This window comes from Carassius carassius, chromosome 9 (assembly GCF_963082965.1).
Source record: "Carassius carassius chromosome 9, fCarCar2.1, whole genome shotgun sequence".
Classification (NCBI taxonomy): Eukaryota; Metazoa; Chordata; class Actinopteri; order Cypriniformes; family Cyprinidae; genus Carassius; species Carassius carassius.
The window spans coordinates 4,480,343-4,504,024 of record NC_081763.1 but is presented as its reverse complement, the minus strand read 5'-3'; the positions used below and the strand labels follow the sequence as shown (position 1 = coordinate 4,504,024).

The following is a 23,682-nucleotide window of genomic DNA, read 5'->3' as shown; positions in this document are numbered from 1 at the left end:
GCTCGCGCGCTCTCCGCGCCTCCGCCGAACGGTTTGGATCAGACTCAGAGTAATCAATGCGAGAGAGAGAGACCGGAGTGAGATGTGTAAGCGCACAGCTGGAGCAGAGAAGCGACACTTCTGTTCAGGGTTTCAGGTGCAGGTCAGTTTCATCTGTAAATATGCTAATGTAGTTTTGTCTTTGTTTACTTAGTCAAGCAGCATCAGCACATTGCTCGCAATCACTCAAAATACTGTATAAACGACGTCATTATTATCTATTGTAATGTTACAGTAGTAATTTAGCAGACAAATCATCATATTTTATCATAGGTTTAGGGGGAGCTAGTGGATACAAAAACAAAACCATTAGGAAAATTAATATAGCCTATGGTATGGCACTAACTGTGGTTTAATTATGGAATTTGTAGTAAAAATAAATACAAGTGGTAATTCATTTGCCAAAAAAACAAAATTGCACTTACAAAACATGGTAAAAGTCAAATACAAATCTAGGTGGGTGGATAATGGAAGTGAAGGTGCAGTTCAGGAGAAAACTCTTAATTACGTTGCAAGTCCCCAACCTAAGGATTCAAATCTTTTTCATATCAGGTCCATAAAAAAAATAGGGTTGTCCATGTTTCAGAATGTGTTGTGGGTGTATGAGTGTGAGATTTCCCAGCCTATTGTTTTCCCCAGTCCGCCCCTCATGGAAATTAATCTCTAGAACAGTCACTTCATGAGCATTTTTTACTTATTTTGAGAAACTATCATCATATCATATACAAAGAGACAGCAGTGTTTCAAAAAGACACCAATGTTTCAGGAGTTTAGTACACAAAATAGGACACATGCTTATTAGATAACCGTATTTGAGTTGATGTATATGCTTTTATTTTTTTATTAACTATTTTTCCCCAAACCATTGTTAGATGCAGTTAGATGCCTGTAGTTATGCAAAGATTTGGTTTCAAAAACAGTATCTATAAACTATTTCTTTTGATTTTAAATCTGCTTTGAACTTCAGATCAATCTCTAAGTAAAGTCTGATTGTGTGGTGGATGTGTTCAAATGTGATCATCTTAATTCAGGTGATGAAGGATGGTGAAAGTCTGACAGTATTGAGCACTACTGTAAGGTTAAACCTGCATGGTGTAAAATGGTTGAAGATGATTAACAGTTGCAAATTAACATTCATTAGAAATTTATAAAAGTAATCAAAATGTACTCAAAAGTAATTAGTTACATTACTTTATTAAAGTAATTAAAAAAGTTACACTACTATTACATTTTAAATAGGGTAACTTGTAATCTGTAACCTATTACATTTCCAAAGTAACCTTCCCAACACTGTATTTAATGCTCATGGCTAGTGTTGCTGTGATCCTGTCTACTTAAGATACAGCAGAGTCAGGAAACCAATGGCTAGTTGTTGTTCATCATATTAATATATAAAAGCAGATGCTTCATCTATAAACTCTTATTCTACTTTACTTTAAATGCACATCATAGACCTAAATGATATTGAAGATGACAAATAATACCAAACCAAAGTATAAATAAGTCAAACACTGAAAGCCCATTCAGAGGCACTCAGATGGTATGGAAAATTTATTCGAGAGAATGACATTAATATAAATTGGGAACGCAACAATCAGTGGAAGGTTCTCCTTTTATGAATGGTTTTATTTGTTATCCAGGTGAGATCCTATGCTGGTAACTATTTTAAAAGTAAAAAGTTTGAATTATTCATAGATTAATCTCAAGAAACGTGTAGCATGTGAAACTGGGGGAAATCTGTCATATTTATGGTGTTCTAATGTTTTAATTGCTGTATTTCATCAATGAAAATCATCACTGAGAAGAATAAAAAATATATATATATTTGGTATACAAAAAGTGATATATTTCTGGATAGTCACTCTTCTGGTCTGTAGGAAAGCATACAGTTTATGACTATAGTACTGTTGTTTTTTATGAGCTGGTTTTATAATTCTGCTATATTTAGAATGTGTGACACCAATCATATTGCTTTTATGTGCTAAACTTGCAGTATGTGAGATATAAAAAATATATCTTTTATCTATATTTTGTGTTTGTAAAAATGTGTCACGGTATCTGTCATGTTACATGTATGTATGTATTTGTTTGTTTTGTCATATTAATAATGAATTCATTTTCAAAAAGTAAAGGACAAAGAGTCAGTGTTTAACTTTGCATTTTGTATTGTAAGTTTTTATTCAAATGCAAGACTAAAATTATATACAACCGCGCCAGTTACAAACATGCCTGAAAATGTTATTTGTGAAGAAAAAGGGCAAAGTAGTAAAAAAAAAAAAAAAAAAAACATTTTGGTTAGTTTTCTGAAAATATTATTTAATATTATTTATACCAAAAATAGTTTTAATAGATCATGAAAGGTTGTACCCTTACGCAAAAGTAGTTTATTCAATTTTGCCACTATTAGTATACATCTTTTAAACCAAAAATAGTGAAGTATTATTTCAGTTTGCTTTTTATGTACTTCTCAGAAAAATGCTTAAAATTACATTTAAGTATACTTAAATAAATAAACTTATAGTTAGAAAAAGTCTAAAAATATTTGAGCTATACTTGTGCTTCGAGGAACTGTGTTTTATTATATAGTTAGGGGGTGCTATAACACTTCTTAAAAAACACAAATGAATCATCTGAAAGCTCCTTTTGGAGGCAAGCATTCCAAGGCAGAAAGGCATCAAGGCACGTCCAAGTCCAAATTCTGCTTTACTTCCTGTCTCAGGAGTTACCTTCTTTTGATCGAATTTTGAAGGCAGCATAGATGTATCCTTAACTGCCTTTGATATCCCACAATCCAGTGCGTTCCATTCTGTGACTCTTGAGCTAAAAAACAAAACAAAAAAAGATCAGAAATTTGCGTTTAGTTGTCAGTTTGTGTGTAAATTTATATTTTTGACTAACTTTTTGCACTTGCTTCTAGCAAGAAATCAATATTATACTAATTAAATATTCATTTAGTTATCACCAAAACTCCTATTTTATTGTAGATCATTAAACCGTTATGCTGCCTCCGAAGTCTGTCTGAAGGACTTTGTCTTTCACCTCTGTCTTTCAGGAGGTGCCTTCGTGCAAAAACGCTGCCTGCAAAGTCATTGCCTCATAAAGCAGCCTGCCTAGGCTTTCGGACACAGCCAACAGATGTTTACACATTTATTCTAACATTATCATCAGACATAAAACAGCAACAAAACTGAAACATTATGGAATACCAATGAAGAGGTAATAGGTAATAATGACTGTCAAGTTTTCGGGTGTTGACTGACTCCATCTACGTTTTGTAAATCATTCTGAATCCAATTAATAGTCTTTTTTCAGCTTTTTGTTCAAAATGTTTATTTATTTATTTATTTTTATAAAACTTACCCACCTTCAAGTGTTTATAAAAAAAAAAAGAATGCATGAAGCTATAATAAATGTTTTTGTTTACAAGCAGACTTCCTGTTCTTTTGATATTTTGTATGTTCAGATATTCATATAACAAAATATATACAAATTAATACCTAAATAGGGACATAGTATTATGCTTAAAGTATGATGTAAGGTTAACTTAAAGAAATCTTACGAGTATGCTGTACAAAACTACTAAACTAGCAGTTTACTGAGACTATACTTCAAAGTGTACAAAAAATGCTACTAGTATTTAATTAGTAAACGATCAGTATAGCTATAAGTTCACTTTTAGTATAGTTGCAGTAAAAACTAAAAACATAGATGTGTAAACTAGTTGTGTACTCAAAATGTACTACTGGTATTTTTAAAGTATACTTTTATATACTAGAAAGTGGACCAGTTTAGTCCCAATGAATATTGAAATAGAATTCAATTCAAGTAATAAGGCAAAGCAAAGCAACTTTACAGAAAATGAAATTTCTACAATATTTAGTAGCAGCTTATTAGTGGTGACTAACAACAAGTATACTACTAGTACACTGATATTTGTATACTTACTACATAAAGTATACTTAAAAATATACTTGAACTTTACTTAAGTATATTTAAAATAAACTTACTTTTTTTCCTTTTTTTACTTTATGGTAAGGATAGCATTGATTTTTTTTATTAGATAAAACTTGCTTTGATGTTTGCTTTCACTTCCTTTTGAATGAAATGACTCTTCACCTATTTTAACAATTGTCTTTATCTACCTTACTCCCTTCTTAGCTATGACATGGTCCATTATGGTCATTCCAACCAGCTTCGACAAGCCAAGGCTATGGGGGACTATCTAATTCTGGGAGTGCATACTGACGGTGAAGATTCACAGACACACACACACACACACACACACAAACACACAGTACCAGTCAGTGTTGCTTGTTGATTATATTGATCTTAGCACTGAAAAATTTAATACATTAGAGTAGTTGTAATGATCTCTGGTAGATTAAAATCTAGGAGAGCAGGGAATCCAAAATAAAAGTGTTTCATATAAATCCACTCAAAAACATACAGGAAAAACTCAGGAATAATCCATGCAAATGTGTAACTTTTAGACAATAATTGACAACTGAAATGACGATATTGTGGGGGCGTTCATGTGCATTCAACTCGTAAATACGATCTATACGAGATGACTTGAATGCACCAATACTGCTAATGCGTTTTCATTTCTTCTTTGCTGCTCTAAACAGGGGTTGCTTGTGGGAACACAGCACAACTTCCTGTGTTTGCAATGCATTCTGAGCAGCAAAGAAGAACCGTGCAGTGGTTAGGCAAAGCTAGCGGTCATAACTAGGTCTTGTTTAAGAAAATGGTATCAGATCGGTATATGGGTTCATGTACTCGCCGATGCCAGAATTTGTTGTGGTATCAGTGATATTTCCGATACTAGTATCGGAATCGGAACAACTCTAATTGTTATTGTTGGGTTTACATAATGATCATCCAGCTTTTTCATTTTCTATGTGAATGTTAAAATCACCAACACTTAAGACAATACTTGTCTACAACTCATTCTTTAAAAAACGTATCTGGGTTACAATCTCTGGAATGAAGGATTGAAAAGAAGAAGGATGCTTAATGTGACAAGTGGGGCGGGGCCGAGAGCCGTGGGAATGGAGCAAGGCCGATGGAGTGATTGGAAATGAGCGACATCTGCAACACTCACCGGTCTCAAGTCCCACGGAGGAGATTGGAAGGATACAAAAGAGGAGCGACGATAGTGAAGGACGAGAGAGGACCAGGCCTGGATTTTATTTTGTGTTTTGCTTTTGTTTGGGTGCAGCAGTCGTCCGCGAGGGGCTGTCACACTGTTTTGTGTTTATTTTGAAATTAAAGTTGTTATTTGAATGTCTGCCAGTTCCTGCCTCCTTCTTCCCAAGATTATGAAGTTTGTAAACCATTACACTTAACTTTATTGGCTCCAAACCAGCTCAGGACAGCAAACAAGAAGAATGGTCAGTCCAAATATGAGTTGAGAATCAAGGTCAGACAGGGAGAGAGATCATACGAGGGGCAGACAGCACCAACAAGGAATTCAGATGAGGGGCAGACAGTACCAAGGAGGAAATCAGAAGGTCATCAACAAGAGAGCAGTCTGAAACTGGTGGGTTCTGGAGGTAGACAGGTAACCGCAACACAAACTGTGCAGAAAAGTAATACTTGACCGAAAGAAAAAAAAACTAAGCTAAACAAACTGAATTCACAGCCTATACGAGATAATGTCAAGTTGAAAATCACATGAAGATATATTTTTTGACTAAAGACTGCATGTTACTTCTAAAAATGCTTAATTGAAAATGTCTATTTTATTTATTTTTTTTATGTTGAACCAGGAAACCATGCTGTCTAGCTGTTAAAATCAGAAACACTTTTTGACAGTTTGGTCAAAAATGTAATAGTGAAACAAATAACAGAAGATGTAAATTAAGTTGATTGATTCTATTGTCTTTTCTTGCAGAGGAGATCTCCAAGCACAAAGGTCCTCCAGTCTTTACTCAAGCTGAGAGATATAAGATGGTGCGAGCAATCAAGTGGGTGGATGAAATCGTGGAAGGAGCTCCATATGTTACCACGCTTGAGACTCTGGACAAATATTGCTGCGATTTCTGTGTTCATGGAGGTCAGAGCCTAAACATAATAACCATGTCTAACCTGTGGTAAAACATTGATATTTAAGTCAATATAGAAAAGCCATTATTCTAATAATGTTTGTGTTTAATGCCTTGTCATTGATAGACTAGGAAAGTAAATCCCCAAGAACAGATGAAGACCTGTGCACTATATAATATAATTCTTCAGAATTGTGTGCTTTAAATTTTTGAAGCAGTCAGGGGAAAGTCATTTCTGTCGGTAACACGAAGGAATGTAATTGAAAATTAACCCAAATGCTTGATGTTTATTTGTAGAACAAGATAAACAGGTACTGTAAGTGACTGTTAAAATCTCAAAGATTACTTAACTTGGGGGTTACTGTAATGTATTTGCAAATTAGTCAGTTTACTGCGCAGGAACTCCCCTTATCTCATACAAGACCAAGTCCTGACTTCTTGAATGGGGAAATCCTGAAATCTCAAAAACAACATACCACTCTCACAATTAAATAACATTTCATATTGACAACAAAATCAATAAATGTTGTTTCAAATAGCATTAAAAAACTTAGATTTCAGGCTGGACCAGACAATACACATGTGCACAAGGTCACTGACTGGTTCTATGGCAACCCAGCGCTTCTAAAGGCAGCTGCAGTGACATACTGACATTAAAAAGCTATTTTATTAAGAAGGTGGAACTTTTTCTGTTATATTGCACATAGCTATTTCAACAATTCATAGTAATGGGGAATCAACAGACCAGGACAAGGCAGGAGCTCTAAATCTCCTCCTCCTGATGGGTGTAATGTGTGCATGATAATTAGTCCACTAGTGGGAATGACTGGAATGTGATAGTACCCCTAGTCTTCTGAAGGTGGCTCATCACAAGCAGCTTTTCCACAAGCTGTGAAGATATATATATATATATATATATGTGTGTCTATATATATATATATATATATATATATATATATATATATATGTCTATATATATTGTGTGTGTGTGTATATATATATATATATATATATATATATACACACAACACTAACGTGACTTGGACTTTCATATCCCTAATGATATGAAAAAGCTAAGAAGAAACAGTTATTTCAATGCAAAAAACATCAGTCATAAAATTTAACACAGGCAATTCTGGGAATGTCAATTTTCGGGTTTTCACTGTAAATTAGGGGTGTAACGGTACGCAAAAATCACGGTTCGGTACGTACCTCGGTTTTACAGTCAAGGTTCGGTTCATTTTCGGTACAGTAAGGGAAGGAAATGCAAACATTAAACTGCAGGTTGTTTATTACTATAAACTTTTTTTAACAATTTGTTTTACAATTTGTTTACATTTGTTTTATTTTTTCATAAAATATATATAAAATAAAAAAAGAATAAGAAATAAAATACTGCTGCAAAGTTCTCCACTAAATAAAATACTCTCAGTCTCAAACCAATATCATATAATAAAATATAATGAAAAATATAAATAAATAACTATGATTACAGTGCAGCATTACCAATCCCAGCTTGTAGGCCTGCTCATATTTAAAAATATATATAACTTTTCCAAAGTGTGAAGTGCAGCATCAACAGTTTCAGTTTTTAGACCTGCTCAGATTTCGTTATTGCATTGGACAGATCGGAATTAAGAGCAAAGGTCTGTTTAAATGCCGACGGTCGTTTTTTTCCTAGTTGTAGTGATGTTTACACTCGCGTGATGCCTTTTGAAAACCTTAGGCCGGTGACACACAGGCATATTGCACCTGTCAAACATAGTGTATTTTGCCGTCAATACTGTTGACGGTGTCCTTTATCAGTAGGCTTTATATTTATGCTCAACATGAAGTATAGATATTGTTGTCGTGAAGACAAGATCCTGGTCTGTCGGCGGCCTACCTCTATGCCAGCGCTGCGTCAGGCACAATTCAGGTGTGTAAAGACACAGAAAACGCGAAGCAGCCATCACGCAACTGACATGCAGCAGAAATGCCACGCTCACGCCACGCAGCCAGTGTGTCACCGGCCTTAGAATCAGCTGCAGGGCGGGATTTGCGCTGAACGCGGAGACTTCCGCCACTTAATATGTTCGTTTGGAAACACGAAAATGTACCTATGTTCCCGCACACAAAATATTGCATTCGATCATTCGGTACTCACGTGCACCGTACCGAAAGCCCTGTACCGAAACGGTCCGGTACGAATACATGTACCGTTACACCCGTACTGTAAATTATATATTTCTTTTCACTTCCAAAAAAATGTCCAATACAGTCTTTCACCGTATATAGTTGTTGAACTTACCATTAAATAATGAATAGGTTTTTAGACTAGCATTTTTATAGCCTTTTACCATTACAATGATTACAATGATTACCTGATGATTACATTATTTTAAATGAGTCCACCCCCCAAGATTACTGTTATAAACATGAGCCGCGTCTAAAAGGCAAAGGGGGAGGTGTTTCTTCAATTTATAACAATGGTTTCAGGATTTCTCAGAGGGCAGGCTTCAAGTATAACTCATTTGAAGTAATGGTGCTTCATATAACATTATCCAGAGAAACAAATGTTAATGATAAATCCCCTGTTATGTTTGTACTGGCTACTGTTATCCAGGCTACCAGGGCACCATACAGACTTTATTAAAGAGTTTGGTGATTTTACATCTGAGTTAGTTCTGGCTGCAGATAAAGTTTTAATAGTTGGTGATTTTAATAACCATGTTGAAAATGAAAAAGATGCATTGGGATCAGCATTTATAGACATTCTGAACTCTATTGGGGTTAGACAACACGTTTCAGGACCTACTCATTGTCGAAATCATACTCTAGATTTAATACTGTCACATGGAATCGATGTTGATAGTGTTGAAATTATTCAGCCAAGTGATGATATCTCAGATCATTATTTAGTTCTGTGCAAACTTCATATAGCCAAAATTGTAAATTTAGCCATACTTGTAAATGTTACAAGTATGGAAGAAGCATCACTTCTACCACAAAAGACTGCTTTTTAAGTAATCTTCCTGATGTATCAAAATTCCTTAGCATATCCAAAACCTCAGAACAACTTGATGATGTAACAGAAACTATGGACTCTCTCTTTTCTAGCACTTTAAATACAGTTGCTCCTTTACGCTTAAGGAAGGTTAAGGAAAACAGTTTGACACCATGGTATAATGAGCATACTCGCTCCCTAAAGAGAGCAGCCCGAAAAATGGAGCGCAGCTGGAGGAAAACAAAACTAGAGGTATTTCGTATTGCTTGGCGGGACAGGATTCTATCCTACAGAAATGCATTAAAAACTGCTAGATCCGATTACTTTTCTTCTCTTTTAGAAGAAAACAAACATAACCCCAGGTATTTATTCAATACAGTGGCTAAATTAACGAAAAATAAAGCCTCAACAAGTGTTGACATTTCCCAACACCACAGCAGTAATGACTTTATTAACTACTTTACTTCTAAAATCGATACTATTAGAGATCAAATTGCAACCATTCAGCCGTCAGCTACAGTATCGCATCAGACAGTGCACTATAGACCCCCTGAAGAACAGTTCCACTCATTCTCTACTATAGGAGAGGAAGAATTGTATAAACTTGTTAAATCATCTAAACCAACAACATGTATGTTAGACCCTATACCATCTAAGCTCCTAAAAGAGGTGCTTCCAGAAGTCATAGATCCTCTTCTGACTATTATTAATTCCTCATTGTCATTAGGATATGTCCCCAAAACCTTCAAACTGGCTGTTATTAAGCCTCTCATAAAAAAAACACAACTTGACCCCAAAGAACTAATTAATTATAGACCAATCTCGAATCTACCTTTTCTGTCCAAGATACTAGAAAAGGTGGTATCCTCACAATTATAATCCTTCTTAGAGAAAAATGGTATATGTGAGGATTTCCAGTCAGGATTTAGACCGTATCATAGTACTGAGACTGCTCTCCTTAGAGTTACAAATGATCTGCTCTTATCATCTGATCGTGGGTGTATCTCTCTATTAGTTTTATTGGATCTTAGTGCTGCATTTCACACAATTGACCACAACATTCTTTTGCATAGACTTGAACACTTTGTTGGCATCAATGGAAGTGCATTAGCATGGTTTAAATCGTACTTATATGACCGCCATCAGTTCGTAGCAGTGAATGAAGATGTATCATATCGATCACAAGTGCAGTATGGAGTACCTTAAGGCTCAGTACTAGGGCTGCTACTCTTCACGCTTTATATGTTACCCTTGGGAGATATCATCAGGAAACATGGTGTTAGCTTTCACTGTTATGCTGATGATACTCAGCTCTATATTTCTTTGCGGCCCAGTGAAACACACCAATTTGAAAATATAATTTTGTATTATATTTTGTCGATATAAAAAACTGGATGACGAGTAATTTCTTGCTGCTAAATTCTGAAAAAACAGAGGTGTTAATTATAGGAACTAAAAAACTCTGCTTGTAATAACCTAGAACACTGTCTAAGACTTGATGGTTGCTCTGTCAATTCTTCATCATCAGTTAGGAACCTAGGTGTGCTATTTGATCGCAATCTTTCTAAATTACGGCCTATGCTCTCAATGTCAAATGCAGAAATGTTAATCCATGCATTTATGACCTCAAGGTTAGATTATTGTAATGCTTTATTGGGTGGTTGTTCTGCACGCTTAGTAAACAAACTACAGCTAGTCCAAAATGCAGCAGCAACAGTTCTTACTAGAACCAGGAAGTATGACCATATTAGCCCGGTCCTGTCAACACTGCAGTGGCTCCCTATCAAACATCGTATAGATTTTAAAGTAATATTGCTTATTACTTATAAACAGTGTTGGGAAGGTTACTTTGGAAATGTAATAGGTTACAGATTACAAGTTACCCTGTTTAAAATGTAATAGTAGTGTAACTTTTTCAATTACTTTATTAAAGTAATGTAACTAATTACTTTTGAGTACTTTTTGATTACTTTTCTAAATTTGTGAAAATTAAAGAATAATAAATAAAAGCATATACATCAACTTAAATACAGTTATCTAATAAGCATGTGACGTATTCTGTGTACTAAACTCCTGAAACATTGGTGTTTTTTTAAACTGCTGTTTCTTTGTATATGATGATAGTGTTCTCAAAATAAGTAAAATGCACATGAAGTGACACAGAGCAGTTCTAGAAATTGTTTATGTGCTTGTGTACTCCTATATTAAGATGGCAGAGGTTGAAAACACTGCGAGCTTCAGCAGGCCTATGTGTAGTAAATGAAACCATGTCTTTGCCATTAATTTACAGCAGGGGCGGACTGGGAAAAAAAATCAGACTGGAAAATTCAAACTCATACAAAGAAATTCATGGACAAAACTATTTTTTTGTATGAACCTGACATAAAAAAGGTTTAAATCTGTAATTTGGGGACATGCAAAATAATTAAAAGTTTTCTCCTTAACTGCACCTTCACTTCTCTCTCATGACTTTTAATACTCAAGATTGAACAAAACTACTTTACAATACAATACCCTACAATACTACAATATTTTTATAGAAAAATCCTTATACTGTACACGAGTCATGTTTTTCCCTTACAAAAAATCACCATGCTTTTATATAAAAGTAAAATAACCTTGTTTTTTTTTTTGTTTTTTTTGCAAATGGATTTGTATTTATTTTTAAATAAATACGTTTGTAAAATAATTTTACATTTTTGGTTATCACAATTAAACAATAGTAACCATTTTCTCTGGATTTATATTTAAATATTAAAATGTTAATTTTCGTAAGGTGTGTTGTTGTCTGTCGTAGCTCCCCCTAAACCTATAAAAAAATCAGATTTTTTTTTCAGCTAAATTACTTCTGTAACATTACAACATATAATAATGATGTCCTTTATATAGTATTTTGAGTGATGACTGATGAGCAACGTGCTGCTACTTGATTAAATAAATAAAAAAACAAAGACAAAAAAGCATTTTTCCAGATGAAACTGACCTGAAACCCTGAACAGGAGTTCTGCTTCTCTGCTCCAGCTGTCCACTGCTCCAGTCTCTCTCTCTCTCTCTCTCTCTCTCTCTCTCTCTCTCTCTCATTGATTACTCTGAGTCTGATCCAAACCGTTTGGCGGAGGCGCGGAGAGCGCGCGAGTCATAACTAACACTTCATGACTTATTAGAGATTTAATTATCAAATGGCGGATTCGCAAATGATCGCTTTAGTACATTCGGCAGGCAATTATACAATAATGATATTAAATAGTGGGGCAAAATCGGCTGCCAGGCCACCGGGAATTGTCCCGGTTCTCCCGGTGTCCAGTCCGCGCCTGATTTCCACAGACACGCAGAATGTGCAAGTCATATATTGCATTTTTGGGGCTTTATATTCACTGACACTAGTCGATGTCATGTTTTGATTCAAGTGTACTGACCTACTTTTGATTTAGTCATCCAAAATTTGGCATATTCCGTCCGCGTTAGGCATTCCGTTTTTATGACTGGATTCTACGAACCAGACTGTATTTCCGCATCCCGGAAATTATTAGGGCGGTATGTCTCAGAATAGTCAGTGCAATTTGGGAAAGAAATCAGTTAAATCTGTATGTGGATGCGTGTAAACATTCAAATGTAATCCACTTTGTAATCGTTAAAAATTTCATAAGTAACTGTAATTTAATTACTCATTTTTTCTTAGTAACTGTAACTAATTACAGTTACAATAATTTTGTAATTAAATTACGTAACGCCGTTACATGTAACTAGTTACTCCCCAACACTGCTTATAAAGCCCTGAATGGTTTTGCACCTCAGTATTTGAATGAGCTCCTTTTACATTATAATCCTCTACGTCCGCTACGTTCTCAAAACTCAGGCAATTTGATAATACCTAGAATATCAAAATCAACTGCGGGCGGCAGATCCTTTTCCTATTTGGCGCCTAAACTCTGGAATAACCTACCTAACATTGTTCGGGAGGCAGACACACTCTTGCAGTTTAAATCTAGATTAAAGACCCATCTCTTTAACCTGGCTTACACATAACATACTAATATGCTTTTAATATCCAAATCCGTTAAAGGATTTTTAGGCTGCATTAATTAGGTAAACCGGAACCGGAAACACTTCCAATAACACCCTATGTACTTGCTGCATCATTAGAAGAATGGCATCTATGCTAATATTTCTCTGTTTCTTTCTTATTCCGAGGTCACCTTAGCCACCAGATCCAGTCTGTATCCAGATCAGAGGGTCACTGCAGTCACCCGGATCCAGTACGTATCCAGACCAGATTGTGGATCAGCACCTAGAAAGGACCTCTACTGCACTGAAAGACAGCCGAGACCAGGACAACTAGAGCCCCAGATACAGATCCCCTGTAAAGACCTTGTCTCAGAGGACCACCAGGACAAGACCACAGGAAACAGATGATTCTTCTGCACAATCTGACTTTGCTGCAGCCTGGAATTGAACTGCTGGTTTCGTCTGGTCAGAGGAGAACTGGCCCCCCTACTGAGCCTGGTTTCTCCCAAGGTTTTTTTCTCCATTCTGTCACCGATGGAGTTTCGGTTCGTTGCTGTCGCTTCTGGCTTGCTTAGTTGGTGTCACTTCATCTACAGCGATATCATTGACTTGATTGCAAATAAATGCACAGACACTATTAACTGAACAGAGATGACATCACTGAATTCAATGATGAACTGCCTTTAACTATCATTTTGCATTATTGACACACTGTTTTCCTAATGAATGTTGTTCAGTTGCTTTGACGCAATGTATTTTGTTTAAAGCGCTATATAAATAAAGGTGACTTGACTTGACAATGACGATAATTTTTTATAGCGTACATTACATTACATTACAATACCAAAATTACAAATATATGACATTGGAATTACATGCATACTACACACATACATACTAAATAGACCTTTTAAAGCAAATTAAGTACTTAAGCCATACTACTTTGATTTTGTTCATGATGTGACAGTGCTCCAGTGCACAAATCAAGGTCTCTTTTTCTCTCTTCTTCATATACAGATCACTATTTTGAAAACAATCTCTATCATGTATTTTGTATTTTCTACAACTTATGTAATTGTGAGTTTTATGTATGTATGCATATACTGGATCTGTTCTGTAGCCCGGGGGGATTGACTTGCTGCTCTTGGCATGGCTGCATGGAAAGGCGTGGGCTGTTTTGCCCAGAACAGAACCATACCACCAACAATAACTGTATACTATAATTGTAATAAATTTACTTTGACCATTTAAACCTGTCTGAAATGAGTCTGGAAGAACTTGACAAGTCTGTGCAAAGATCAGACTGGAAACTCATTGAAAGCCATTGCATTAGGATTGTATGTCACTGAAGAATAGCATAACATTTCTTTACTGGAATTTTATAAGTGAAGTGCTGGAAATACCATCTAAGGTTACGTATGTAACCCTGGTTCCTCGAAGGAACGAGACGCTGCGTCGAGAACGTTTGGGGAACGCGTCCAGCGTGACGTCTCTGAATAATGTGTATAATCAGTCCAAAGGAAGGCCGAGACGTCATAGGCGGGTGACGTCAGAGACCAGGAAGCATAAAAGCATGAGCGGCGAAGCCGGTAATTAGCCTCAAAGGATGAAGCAAGCGCCGGCCAGAGATGCCGGAAGTTTGGCACTGCGACGCAGCGTCTCGTTCCTTCGAGGAACCAGGGTTACATACGTAACCTTAGACGTTCCTCTTCAGGAACTCGAGCTGCGTCGAGAACGTTTGGGGAACGAGAATGCCCACGCCGCCAGACTTTCAAATCTCTGCCTAGTGTGGAAGAGCACAGCTAAAGCAAGAGAAGGAGCCTGACAGAATTCGGGGACAACCCGTCCAATGGCCAAACTTCAGAAGGAGTGAGTCTTGACCCCCAGGAGAAGGGAGATTAGAGGACTCAAGGCTTAGGATAACATCCTGATCACCGCTTAGCATAAGCTTCTTCTGGCCGGAGGCCTCAGCCTCAGCGCACCATGGAGGAAACATGTAACCAGAGGGTTTCTGCCCACTGACTGGCCACAGAGAGGGGCGCGGTAGGCCACCATGGCCGCCACGTAGACCTTCAGGGTGGAGTGGGTCAACCCTGCGGAGAGCCTGCAGGAAGTGTGAAGCCGCCATTCCCGGGCCTCGGCCCCTGCCTCAACAGGATGTCTGCTCCCATATTAAGATGCCCAGGAATCTGAACTGCTCTGAGCGAGAGGAATTCGTCCTGGGCCCACACAAGGATCTGGTACGCTAGTTGTATAAACGGCGTGAGTGCTGATCTCCTTTGTGGTTGATGTAAGAGACCACCGCTGCTGCTGTCGGTGCGCACCAACACATGGTGACCTCTTAGGTCTGGGAGAAAATAACGAAGTGCACGAAGCACGGCCAGCTTCTCCAGGCAATTGAAGTGCCATGTCAGATGGCGACCACTCCACAGACCACAGGCAGGGTGCCCACTCATGACCGCACCCCAGCCGGTGAGGGATGTGTCCGTCGCTAGCATCATGCGGTGACAAGGAACTCCCAGCACTGGGCCCTGGGACAAGAACCAAGGCGCGCCGCGTGACCTTTAGCATGCGAAGTGGGTTTCCCCTCAGGGAGAACCCCTTGGTCTTGACCCACCACTGTAGGGGTCTCATGTACAGCAGGCCAATAGTATTCACGTTGGACGCAGCTGCCATCAGACCCAGCAATCTCTGTGACTGCTTGACAGTGAGTGACCGGCCTTCTCTCACTCTCGCGACTGCAGTGAGGATCGACTCGATCCGAGCAGGTGACATACGTGCCTGCACCATGGTCGAATCCCACACCATGCCCAGATAAGTGGTTCTGTGAACTGGAGAAAGCACACTTTTCTTGGCGTTAAGTCTTAACCCCAGCTCTTTCATGTGAGCGAGAACGACACCTCGGTGCCGAACCGTCATCTGCTCAGATTGAGCTGATATCAACCAATCGTCAATGTGGTTGAGTCGTGAAAGTGTGAGGTGTGAGTGCAAGGCCAGTGGAAGATCCGTATTGGTAGGCTTTTGCCCCCAAAAGCAAACCTCAGGAACTTCCGATGAAGAAGAATGGAGATAAGTGCATCTTTTGATAGATCGTGACACACCAGTCCTCGGACTTGGCCTGTGCAGGCGTGCTAAACTTCAGTCCCCTGACTGAGAGGTTCAAAAGCACAGATCTAGAAAAGGACACAACACCTCATCCTGCCTCAGAATAGTGAAGTACCGGCTGTAGGACCCGGACTCTGCAACCCAAGGAGGGACCACCTCAATGGTCTCCGTCCTCAGAGAGAGTCTACTTCTGTTCCATTACCAGAGCCTGCTTGGGGCCCACCAGAACTGGATTCTGTGGCCTCTCACTACAGTGTGCAGGACCCACTGAGACACATTTGGCAGTAGTTTTCACGCTGCAATATAGTCTACTAAGGGAATCAGCCCCTCAAGACTGATCTCTGGTTGCATCAGAGCAATTAGCTCGGTGGCCTGTAGCGGCGCACCGGCAGGAGACGGCCGAACTAGCTGCTCTGGAAACCTCCCAGGAGGTCGCGAGCCTCTTAGCACCGCTACGTTTCCGGGCGGTAACTGAGAGAAGCTCTCGCTGGAGACCGCTGCACCCTGGAACACCGGCAGGGTTGGCAGATCGATCTCCTGAGGGCACTGAGGAGAGACGGGCACCGTGTAATGCGGTGTACACCGCTCTTCCCCAAAGGTGCCTGCCCTCTGAGGTCCTGAGCCGCAGCATCAGGACTCTCGTAGCTGAAGTCTCCTAAAAACGACGGTCCTCAGACCCACATCGTCTGCTAGGAAGACTAGACCAGAGCCTGCTCGGGGCAGGACCCCGTGAAGTACATTGGCAGGGGCTCCCACACCGCCATGTGACCTCCTAAGGGAACCAGTCTCACGAGACTGGCCTCTGGTGCGCCTAGAGCCACTAGCTCGGTGCCCTGAAGCGGTGGACCAGCAGGGGACGACCGTACTAGCTGCTCTAGAGACCCCCGTAGAGGTAGCGAGCCTCTCAGCACCGCTACGTTTCCGGGCGGTAACTGAGAGAAGCGCTCGCCGGAGATCGCTGCTCCCTGGAACACCGGCAGGGTTGGCAGAACGATCTCCTGAGGGCACTGAGGAGAGACGGGCACCATGTAATGCGGTGTACACCACTCTTCCACAGAGGGAGCTGGCCCTCAAAACATCCTAGGTCTAGGCGTCAGGACGTTATGATGAAGGCTATCCAGCGAAAACAACGGCTTTCCACTAGAAGCCTTCGGCCTGGGAGCGCCACTTTGACTCTAGCGTCTGCGGAGTACAAAAGTGACACCCCCGGCACGTGGGGCTCTGCCCAGCAGCCCCTGATCGCCTCAACCTCCTTAGAGGAAGTGTTCTACACACGTGTTCTCACACAAGAAATCACATCCCTAGAGCCCCTGTACATCTAACTTCACATAAATATGTCATTTTATTCCTTAGAATTAAATGTAGTCAGCATCCAGACTAGTCAACACGGTCTGGTGTAGAAAAAACTCACATAAAAATAAAACAATGTAATACACACGTTTTATATATATATATATATATATATATATATATATATATATATATATATATATATATATATATATATATATTTTTATGCTACTCAGTTACACAAACAACATCAATCTCCTCAGAGAAAGATGGATGCTGCAGCGAGCTGTCTCAGAGGGCTAAGAAACCACTGGTTTCCAAGCCTCGAGAACGAGCTCTAGATCTAGTGAACACGGGTGGAGATAGGGCGAGCCGTCTCCAAACCGTTCACCAGATCATGTGCGATTCCTGCTATCGCGGTCGCCGCCGTGCCTCAGCAACAGCGCGACCGCAACTGCAAGATCGCATGCACGGACACACTCCTCGGAGCGTGCCCGGCGAGAGAGCATGCAGCAGCAGCAGTGAGCTGTCTCAGAGGGCGAAGAAACCGGTGCGCTGGTTTCCAAGCCTCGAGAACGAGCTCTAGATCTAGTGAACACGGGTGGAGATAGGAGCCTTCACAAACCCGTTCGCCAGATCATGTGCGATTCCCGCTATCCCCTCAGCACGGGCGAAACCGCGACCGCAAGATTGCATGCACGGACACATTCCTCGGAGTGTGCCCGGCGAGAGCGGAGCGCTTAACAGCGAGAAAAGCACAATCAGGCCCCCGAGAGCTGCCTGAGCGAGCTCCACTCTTCATTAATGCTGCTTATGTTAATATTAATATGCTTGTGTGACTGGTGCTTGTGCAACTGGCGAGCTCATCGACGCCTTTCCACATCAATCTCCTCAGAGAAAGACAGGCAGCGTGTCGCGCCCTCTCATCGGGGAGAAAGTACCGCAAACGCTCGCTTCCGACCACCGAGAGCGGGCGCCGGATCTGGTGACTAAGAAAGAAGATAGGGACTTGCCCCTCTTACATTCCTTCCAGCAGATCCGAAAGCGAATCCCGCGAGCACAACCACCGTTCCGCCTCGGCGAAAACGGGGCTGGCACCGCGAGAAACGCCAGTGAAAGCTCTCTCCTCAAAGAGAGCCTTCTGAGAGTGAAGCAAAGGCTCGCATCGCAGCCGTCAACTCCCTCGAGAGCTGACACTGCGCGCTTCACTCTGAAGCAGACAACACACAAGCTGTGTGTGTCCCCACCTCTTTTTTTTTGGGCAGGGAAAACGCATAGCCTGAATGCTGCCTGCTCTCGCCCAAAACTTCTCTTGATTGAAGCTTTGACAATGGACTTTATCAGTGGACAAACGACACTAAATAAGACTCACAAACAGATAGCAACTGACACACACACACAGAGCGCTTGCTGAAGACACAAGGCTAATTACCGGCTTCGCCGCTCATGCTTTTATGCTTCCTGGTCTCTGATGTCACCCGCCTATGACGTCTCGCCCTTCCTTTTGGACTGATTATACACATTATTCAGAGACGTCACGCTGGACGCGTTCCCCAAACGTTCTCGACGCAGCTCGAGTTCCTGAAGAGGAATTATATTTATATTATACTTTTATTAATATTTTGAACAGTGAGAGTAACTCTTTATAATGACTCATTAATAAAGCATTAACAAACATTATTTAAGCTTAACAGATTATTAGTTAATATATATTCACATAGCTAGAAATATAAGATAATGTGCTTGTTCATGTTTACTAATGGACTTATTAAAATAACCTAATTATTAACAGACAATTATTTAATGGAAATTGAAATGCTTACAAATGTCATCAGGTTTTCCATTCACATGATTCGCACTTTTTACAAATATTTTCAAATGATTTGTTAAATTGTTAAATACTTCATTAATAAATCATTAACAAACATTATATAATGCTTAACTGACCATTAGGGAATGCTTACAAATGTCATTAAACTTCCCATTCATACTATAAGCACTTTTTAAAAATCTACAAATGATTATAACAGAAATTATACAATGATTACAAGCTTAATTGTTAATGTACTTTTGAATGCTAACAAATGTCATTAAACGTAAGTTTATGTTTTACCTAATGGTGTGTTTACATTATTATTATATTTTACTTGATTAGTAGTTTTAAGCTCTTCACAAACTATTCATGCTCACATATTTTTCATTAAATTGTAATCACAATCTGTAAAGCTCAGATATTTTGTCTTGTGTTGGTTCACTTGGTTGTATAGAATTCTACTATTCTCACATCTTAAAGAATTTTGTTCATGTTTTTGTAGTATCCAAACTAAAGTGTAAACTATTCATCATTTGTTGAATAATTTGTTTATAAATGTTTATTAACATTTAGTATATTTATGGGCTTCATGGGATTTTAGCTGCTGTAACAATGTTTGTGTAAAAGATGGTTACTTATAAGTTTAGAAAGAAAAATAAATCCTAAACATCACACATCACACACATTGTAATTTGGGAGCAAACTACTTATTTATAATACTTGTTCATTTATCAAACAATGAATAGTGATATTAGAATAAATGAACAGTGTTCCTGAGCCCTGTACACTTCCCACCCTTTCACCAACCCTTAAACAACAAAATTGTTGTGAATTAACAAAAGCTTTTATTCAAATCATTTGTAGATTTTCCAGAAGCACATGACTATATGAATTGAAATTGACATCTGTAGACATTTTTCAGACGCAAGCTTGTGTAATTCCTAGTTCCCACCCTGTGGCAGAAACAGAGAAGAAAATAGAGAAAGATTATCATAGCTTTCATTCAGATACATTTGGAGTACAAGGTCATGAGATACATTATGCAATTGGTTGGCTAAAGAGTTATTAAGTGTCTTTAATCTAGATTTAAACAGAGATTGTGTCTGAACCCCGAACGTTGACAGGAAGGCTATTCCAGAGTTTGGGAGGCTAATGCAAAAAAACTCCTTTAGTGGACTTTGATATCCTAGGTACTTCCAAATGTCCAGAGTTTTGTGACCTTAGAGAGCTTGATGGATTGTAGCGTGGTATAAGACTGTTTAGGTACGCAGGGGCGGAATCTAAACCATTTAGGGCTTTATAAGTATGCAGTAATATTTTTTAACTGATAAGGACCTTAATAGGTAGCAAGTGTAGAGATTGTAAAATTGGGGTAATATTATCATATTTTCTTGACCTGATAAAGACTCTAAAAGCCGCATTTTGGACTACATATAGTCATGTAATCACTAGGCAATGTTAAATAAGGTTATTAGTAAACATTAAAAAGCACATTATATCATGTTTCTAGTTGTCTGAATATATATTAACTAAAGTGTTAGCGCATCACTACTCTCCTCTGGAAATAAAGCTTTGAGTAACTTGTTTGATCTTGTTCCTCCGTGCACAGAATTTTGGGCACAGTATTTAATACACCACTTGCTGGTTACACTCCTTTTGGCACTGTACACAGGGTTAAACTTACAATAAGAAGAATTAGTGTAAAATCTTCTTTTCTTAGATGACCCATCCTTGTGAAACTCAATATGGAAACACTAATGGAAACTTTATTATGTCCTGAATCAGCTCAACTGTGTTCCTGTCTCCTCAGATGACATCACTCTTACTGTGGATGGGAAAGACACATATGAAGAAGTGAAGAAGTCGGGTAGGTACAGGTAAGCCCCTCTGCTGATCACACTGCTAACGTTTTGCCCATGTTTATTAAAGTTCTCATTTAAAGTGGACCTTTACAGAGAGTGCAAGAGAACCCAAGGTGTTTCCACTACAGACCTGGTTGGCCGCATGCTGCTCATGACCAAAGCTCATCACAGCAACATGGTGAGGCCCGAAACATCCTCAACATTTGTAAATGCAGACAGTTCTCACTCTACAAGCATGATTTCAAATATGTCAGACATCCGTTCATAATTTAAGTACGTTGCATTCACAGTTGCATTACAGAGCGCTATAGTGTGCATTAGCATAAATTCCATGCTAATGCCAGGGCCAGGGTTTGGTTGGTTGGCATGGTTCATGCTACAACTAAATAATTTTGGGTTTTAATACCTATTTTTATGGAAACATTTACCATCATACTGTTGTTCAGTTTTATTGGTTTGCTTGTCACTTTGGTACCATGTTTACACCTTATGTCTGTAACTCCGTAAGTTTTATTGGAACTGATGATGAAAACTATCTGTTAAAAAAAGTTCTAAAAAATACCTAGAATACTGAGGTTTGCCATGACACAGAAATGCAAAAATGTACATTAAGTACTTTTCAGCTGTTGTGTCCGAGAGGGCCACCATATTAATGTCACAGTGTCTGGTCTGTGTTTCCCTGGGTGTCCACTAGTGGTCTCACATAGCCATAGTCATCCCACTGCAGGCACTACATTTCCCACAAAGCCTTTGTCCCTTTCATCACGGTTAATTGCACACCTGTTAATTGCACTCAGCTGTCTCCACTTTCATCATTTACTTCTGTCTATATAAACCGTTCTGTTTTTATCTGTTTCATGGAGTCCTTGTTTTCCGTCAGGTGACCATCCAGAGTCAAGTCAGGTCCCCACTGACCAGGTCCCTGTGGTCACTCCAGAGTCGAGTCAGGTCCCCGTGGCCCCTCCAGAGTCGAGTCAGGTCCCCGTGGCCCCTCCAGAGTCGAGTCAGGTCCCCGTTGAGTCGAGTCAGGTTCCCGTTGACCCTCCAGGGTCGAGTCAGGTTCCCGTTGAGTCACAAGGTCAAGTCACCAGTGTTCTTCATGGGCAAAGTCAAGTCACCAATGATCTTCATGGGCAAAGGAAAGTCACCAATGATCTTCATGAGCAAGGGCAAGTCACCAATGATCTTCATGAGCAAAGTCAAGTCACTGTTGATCTTCCTGAGTCAAGTCAAGTCACCGTTGATCTTCCTGAGTCAAGTCAAGTCACCGTTGATCTTCCGGAACGAGGTCAAGCCACAGTTGATCTTCCTGAACCCAGTGAAATCACCACGGATCTACCAGAGCCTCTTCACGTCTCTGCTGAACTACCACAGCCTCTTCACGTCTCTGCTGAACTACCAGAGCCTCTTCACGTCTCTGCTGAACTACCAGAGCCTCTTCACGTCTCTGCTGAACTACCTGAACCTCTTCACGTCTCTGCTGAACTACCAGAGCCTGTTCACGTCTCTGCTGAACTACCAGAGCCTCTTCACGTCTCCGCTGAACTACCAGAGCCTCTTCACATCTCTGCTGAACTACCAGAGCCTCTTCACGTCTCTGCTAAACTACCAGAGCATCTTCACGTCTCTGCTGAACTTCCAGAGCCTCGTCACATCTCAACCGAACTTCCTGAGCGCTTGTCCTATCCTGTTATGGCCATGGAGGCCATCCAGGAACTCACCGCCTGCCCTGTCATGGCCATGGAGACCATCTACCATCTCATCAGGGCCATGGAGGCCACCCTTAACCTGTTTATGCTATCTATTTCAGGCTTACCTAACCAGACTTGCTCTCCTGTGCTCTCCTGTGCTCTCCTGTGCCATCGATCCCACTGTGCTTCTGTCTCGACCACACGGCTGTGGTGGTCCTCTGCGCCGCCCTGGTGGGCTTCTGTCACGACCACACGGAGGTGGTGGTCCTCTGCGCCGCCCTGGTGACCATCTGTCTTGTCTGCTCAGCTGTGGTGGCCCTCTGCGCCGCCCTGGTGGGCCTCTGTCTCGACCGCAAGGCAGTGGTGGTTGTAACGCAGTACAAACTTCAAAATCATTGGGAAGAAGGAGGCGGGACCCGGCAGATAATCAAAATGACTTTAATAATCAAAATAAACACAAAACAGCGCAGCAGCCCCTCACGGACGACTGCCATGCACAAACAAAATCAAAACACAAAATAAATCCAGGCCTGGTCCTCTCTCGTCCTTCACTGTCATCGCTCCTGTTTCATATCCTTCCATCTCCTCCGTGGGACTCGAGACCGGTGGGTCGAGCAGGTGTCACTCATTTCCAATCACTCCACTGGCCTCTCTCCGTTCCCACGGCTCTCGGCCCCGCCCCACTTGCCACAGTGGTTCTCTGCACAGTGGGCTCCAGTTCCATCTGCGCCATCCTGGTGGGCTCCAGTTCCACCTGCTCCACCCTGGATTCTTGCCCTGTCGGCTCTGCCCTGGGCCCCTGAACTTTCCGTTCCCTCCTGGCCTCTGTTTTGTTGTTGTTTTG

At 40.1% G+C, this 23,682-nt stretch overlaps 1 protein-coding gene across 1 annotated transcript in view; it reads left to right on the top strand.

The window, feature by feature from the left end:
* LOC132148482 (ethanolamine-phosphate cytidylyltransferase-like) overlaps positions 1-23,682 on the top strand; it is a 49,679-nt gene that overhangs the window by 15,200 nt on the left and 10,797 nt on the right. The window contains exons 2-5 of the mRNA XM_059557175.1: positions 4,198-4,286; positions 5,936-6,097; positions 21,096-21,162; positions 21,241-21,325. Of these exons, the coding sequence (XP_059413158.1) occupies positions 4,198-4,286; positions 5,936-6,097; positions 21,096-21,162; positions 21,241-21,325 (403 nt within the window). The remainder of the gene's footprint in view (positions 1-4,197; positions 4,287-5,935; positions 6,098-21,095; positions 21,163-21,240; positions 21,326-23,682) is intronic.